The sequence below is a fragment of the Arachis hypogaea genome, chromosome 15 (genome assembly GCF_003086295.3).
Source record: "Arachis hypogaea cultivar Tifrunner chromosome 15, arahy.Tifrunner.gnm2.J5K5, whole genome shotgun sequence".
Classification (NCBI taxonomy): domain Eukaryota; kingdom Viridiplantae; phylum Streptophyta; class Magnoliopsida; order Fabales; family Fabaceae; genus Arachis; species Arachis hypogaea.
The window spans coordinates 39,459,554-39,464,914 of NC_092050.1; the positions used below are offsets into that span (position 1 = coordinate 39,459,554).

Genomic DNA, 5,361 nt, shown 5'->3' on the forward strand with positions numbered 1-5,361 from the left:
CCTTCAACCTAAGCTAATCAGGGGTGCAGGTACGTATAAGAAAAGGGGGCAATGCCCCCCCCCCCCAATTTTAGTTTTTATTTAAAAAAAAATAGAAGTCTATTCCCTTTTTTTTATTTCTCAGCCCCCCTCTTTTTTTGTTCTATAACTTTTTCAACCCTTTTTAGTTTCTACAAAAACCCAGCCCAATAACCCATTCCCTATTCCCTTATTTTATTTCCCAATTCCCAGCGCTACAAGCCTCCAACCAGTTTTCCATCCCTTTTTTTATTTATCAGCGTCTCCTCCTCTCTCCCTTCCCGCCTTCACTTTCCAAAATTTCAGGTAACAACTTTTTCTATTCTTCTTCTTCTTTATTTTTTTAATCTTTTTATCTTTTACCTCTTTGACTCTTATTTTTTTTGTTTTTTGCAGATTAAAAATAAAAGATAATAGTTCAACAAGTGATTTTTCACTTCTTTTTCTCAAAAAAAGGTTCTATTTTTATTCTTTTTTATATATTTAATTATTTACTTAATTAGTTAATTTATTATTATTTGTTAATTAAGTTTATGTTATTATATGTTAGCTTGTATATTTAGTTTTTTTTATTAGTTAACTATTTAATTATAATTTTATATTATTTATACTAGGATGTTAGTATTATTATTCTGAATTTTAATATTTTATTTTAAATTAAAATATAATTTTTATATTTTATAAAGATTTAGACTGTAATTTACACTTTTTGCTAAATATATTTTTAATTATAGGAACTTATTTGGCTATTTGAATCATGAGTAAGTTTAAAACCATTGATATATTTTTTAAAAGAAAAGATCAAGAGAATGAAGATGCTTCTACTATTACTACTTCAATACTTGAGGGGTCATCAAATTTCATTACTTCAAGTTCTCCATTGAATAGCTCAAAGCGTCCACGACTTCTTCCAAATCAACTAGATGTTTTTCGTTTGGAAAGAGATCCTGGAATGCGACCAATGATTTGGAAGTTTCCTCCAAATAAAAGAGATGAAATCCGTCGGGCTTATATTAAAGTTGGGCCAAATCAACCAATTCTTGATAATTATCCATTTTCTGGTGATAAAAGTCATCGTCGCTTTCAAGCTTCATGGTTTAAATTGTTCCCATCTTGGTTAGAATATTCTATAGAAGATGATGCTATATATTATTTTCCGTGCTTTCTTTTTGCTAAGGAACCTTCAATCAATACGGGTTCAAATGCTTTTATTGAGAATGGTTTCAGGAATTGGAAGAAAGTAAATAGTGGAAAAGAATGTGCTCTTTTGAATCACATTGGCAAAGGTCCTAACTCATTCCATCATAAGGCGCTGAAATCATGTGATGATTTGATGAAACAATCACAACATATCGACAGACTTCTTCATAAGCAAACATCAGAAGAGATTGAAAAGAATCGAATTCGACTAGGAGCATCTATAGATTGCATTAGATGGTTGACATTTCAAGGTTGTGCATACAGAGGACATGATGAAAGCCAAAGTTCAAGCAACAGAGGTAACTTTTTGGAAATGTTGAAATTTTTGGGATCTTACAATGAAAGAGTGAAAAAGAATGTTTTGGAAAATGCTCCAAAAAATGCTAAATATACTTCAAATGATGTCCAAAAAGAAATTCTACATATTCTTGCTACTAAGGTGAGAAATTCAATTAGAGAAGAGATTGGAGATGCCAAATTTTGTATTATTGTTGATGAAGCTAGAGATGAATCTAAAACGGAGCAAATGGCCATTTTTGTTTTGAGATTTGTTACTCTAGATGGTTTTGTTAAAGAGAGATTCTTTGATCTTGTGCATGTCACTGATACTTGTGCAACAACTTTAAAGAAAGAATTGATTTCTGTCCTTTCTCATTATAATCTCCAAGTTGAAAATATTAGGGGTCAAGGGTATGATGGTGCTAGCAACATGCGGGTGAGTGGAATGGTTTGCAAGCTTTGTTTCTTAAAGATTCTCCACAAGCATACTATGTACATTGTTTTGCTCATAGGTTACAATTAGCATTGGTGGCAGCTTCAAGAGAGGTACTTCAAATTCATGAATTTTTTACTCAATTAAACTCTATTGTCACTATTGTTAGTGCTTCTTCAAAAAGACATGATCAATTACAAGAAGCTCAAGCAATTGAAAATGCAAACTTGGTTGCTCAAAATGAATTAGAAACAGGCAAAGGTGCGAATCAAATAAGCACTTTACAAAGAGCTGGGGATACTCGATGGAGCTCTCACTTTAATTCTATTTGCAGTTTGGTAAAAATGTTTACTGCTACCAACATTGTTCTCAATAATATCATTGAAGACGGGACAACTTATGCACAAAGAGGTGAGACTTATGGTGTTAGTAAAATATTATTGTCATTTGAATTTGTTTTCACTTTGCACTTGATGAAAGAGATTATGGGAATCACTAATGTTCTTTGCCAAGCACTGCAACAACAATCTCAAGATATTCTTAATGCAATGCATATTATTTCTACATCAAAGTTACTTCTTCAATAATTAAGAGATGGTGGATGGTGCAATTTTCTTGCAAATGTTAAAGATTTTTGTGAAAAGCATGAAATTGAAGTCCCTAATATGAGTGCACAATATGTTTTTGGAAGAGGTCGATCTCGTCAACCAAGTGTGACAGTTGAGCATCATTATCAAATAGATATATTCTTGGCAACAATTGACTCTCAAATACAAGAGTTGAATAGTAGATTTAATGAGCAAACAATAGAGCTTTTGACTTTGAGTTGTGCTTTGGATCCTAAGGACAATTTCAAATCATTTAATATTGAAGAAATTAGCAAGTTAGCAGAGAAGTTTTATCCCCTTGACTTTCCTTCTAATGAGCTAAATATTTTGAAATCTCAGTTGCAACATTATCAGCATGATATACCAAATCATTTGAAAGGCATTGGTACACTTTCTGAATTGTGTAACAAGTTGCAAGAAACGGGAAAATCAAGAACTTATCACATGGTTGATAGATTAATACGTCTTGTTTTGACTCTACCAGTGTCTACAGCAACAACAGAAAGAGCTTTTTCAGCAATGAAAATTGTTAAGACAAGACTCCGAAGTAAGATGGCTGATGAATTTCTTGCAGACAATCTGGTCATCTATATAGAGAAAGAATTAGCAGCTATTTTTGACACAAATTCAATTATAGATGATTTTGAAAATAGAAAAAAACGTCGAATAGCCTTTTCATGATATAAAACTGTAAGTGGTATTTTTTATATATTATTGTCTTACTTTGATTGAGATTATATATTTATTTTTTTTTAATTTTATCAATAGAAATAGTAATATAAAATATTTCTAGTAAATTATTAAATACCGCCCCCCTAAATAGTTAGCCTAGCTCCGCCCCTGAAGCTAATCAAGGATGCATTCCAAGGTAAATTCATGATTTTCTGCTTAAGGTTGTAATGTGGTGATATTAAAACCAATGGGATAAATAAGGCTCAAAAGGGGTTAACAATGATAGATATAAGGGTTAGGCTATATGGGTGAGTGAGTTATGCAAAGATGGCGTCAATCATGCTAAATGCAATTCAAAACATCAAACATTGGAAATAAAGAATCAAGCAAAACCAAGATTACAATCATAGAAGGAGAAAAATCACACTATGAACAAAATTAGTGGTTATAATGTGTAACCACTCATTAAAGCTCAAAGACTCACAAGGCATTTTATTCTATCTCTCTTCTATGTTCTACAAAAATTCATTCAAGCAAGTTTGAAAATAATTTTCTCAATCAATTCAATAGAATGCCCTTGAACAAAATTCTTAGAAATCCTTGTTGTTTTTCACCAAGATTATTTTCCATATGTATGTATGTTGTGATGGATGCAAATTTTTCAAAATTTTCCTAGTTCTATTCCTAATTTTCAACATTGCAAAAACTAACATGAACAATTAGGACAAAATCGAACTAGGTGCTATACTATTCACAACATCCAATTAGAAACACTATAAATATCTACAAGAAACATAATAAAAAGAAACAAAAATAGAGTGCAATGTGTTCGAAAAAGAAAGTTTACGCCCCAAAATGACGAATCCTCCCCCACACTTAAGCGTTGTACGGTCCTCCATGCACAAGCACGATCCGGGGAGAATGTCTCTTAAGAGCTCCACCTTCGGTTGGTGGATGCGGGGGATCAGGTTGTGTGAAAATTACCAAGTACGAAGCATTCTTGGCATCTCCATCCTCGGGTCCTCCTCATCTCCCGGCTCCTTGCCATTATATCTCATCCTCAAAAGGAGTGAATAAGGTATAATTAGGAATCATAGGACAAGTGGCACAAAAGGGTAAAGGAGTAAGCTAATAAGTATCTAATTGAGGAAGTTTGCATAGTGGTGTAGAATACACACAACGGCTGGTTAAAGTGGCATCCACACAATCAAAAAGTAAAAATGAGTTCCTTAATTATATGGCCTAAGATGCAACTAAGAGAAGAGCATCAATTAAAACACATGCAAGCTTAGGCAATTACAACAAGAGTGAATTGAATGTGGAAATTATTGGATAATGAAGTTGTGCAAGTGAAAGCACAAGATTAATATAAAATAGCACAACTAACAATAACCAATGCAATGATGAAGAGTACTACCTATTCCTCCTTAAGAATAATCAAATAATCACAAGGAAAGGTGCTTGCTACAAAAAGTGACAAGTCTTGATAAGAATCAAGTCAAGTCAACTCAAACAAATGCAAACCATTAACAAGGAGCAAATACCTTGTGATGTGATTATATTGATTTAAAGACCATGATGAACAAGCAATTTCATTCAATTCACTAAATTCAATATGTACTTGTTAAAAATTTGCACCAAATAAGAAACAAAAAGTTAATTTTTAAATCAATTTGGTGCTAGTAATTCAAGACAATAAACAACAAGTACATGATTGGAATTTCAATCCCAAATAACATCATCACCATTCAAAAGTGCACAATTATTGATTAGAATGCCAGATAAGGATATAGTCTAACACATATGGTCGCAACAACACATGGATTAAACAAAAAGTTTATTAAGGCAGTATGTCAAACACATGGAATGCGGTGCACATATTCAACAATTCAAGCAAAACTTCAAACATCAACAACCCATAAATGAAAAATTTGAACACTTGCAATACAACAAGCAAGAAATTAAGCAAAAAGTTAAGCTAAATAACCAAACTTAAATAAAGAAAGCAAAAATTAAGCAAGCAACTACATATAACAAAGAAGATTAAAACAAGAAAATTGAAAAGATGGAAAATAGAAAAGAAAGGGATAGGTAACAGTGGCACTTGTGTTAGCCACTGCGACGCTCACGGCGGTGGAACATCGCCGGAGA

General features: G+C 32.5%; 2 protein-coding genes across 2 annotated transcripts; both read left to right on the plus strand.

Moving 5' to 3' along the window:
- The first annotated feature begins 775 nt into the window (after positions 1 to 775).
- On the plus strand, positions 776 to 2,517 carry LOC112748337 (uncharacterized). Its single transcript, XM_025796556.1, has 3 exons — positions 776 to 1,933; positions 2,033 to 2,043; positions 2,100 to 2,517. The coding sequence occupies exons 1-3, from the start codon at positions 776 to 778 to the stop codon at positions 2,515 to 2,517; spliced, it is 1,587 nt and encodes a 528-aa protein (XP_025652341.1).
- A 78-nt stretch (positions 2,518 to 2,595) lies between these two features.
- LOC112748338 (uncharacterized) lies at positions 2,596 to 3,219 on the plus strand. Its single transcript, XM_025796557.1, has one exon. It carries the CDS (start codon positions 2,596 to 2,598, stop codon positions 3,217 to 3,219), a length of 624 nt encoding a protein of 207 aa, XP_025652342.1.
- Positions 3,220 to 5,361: the final 2,142 nt, after the last annotated feature.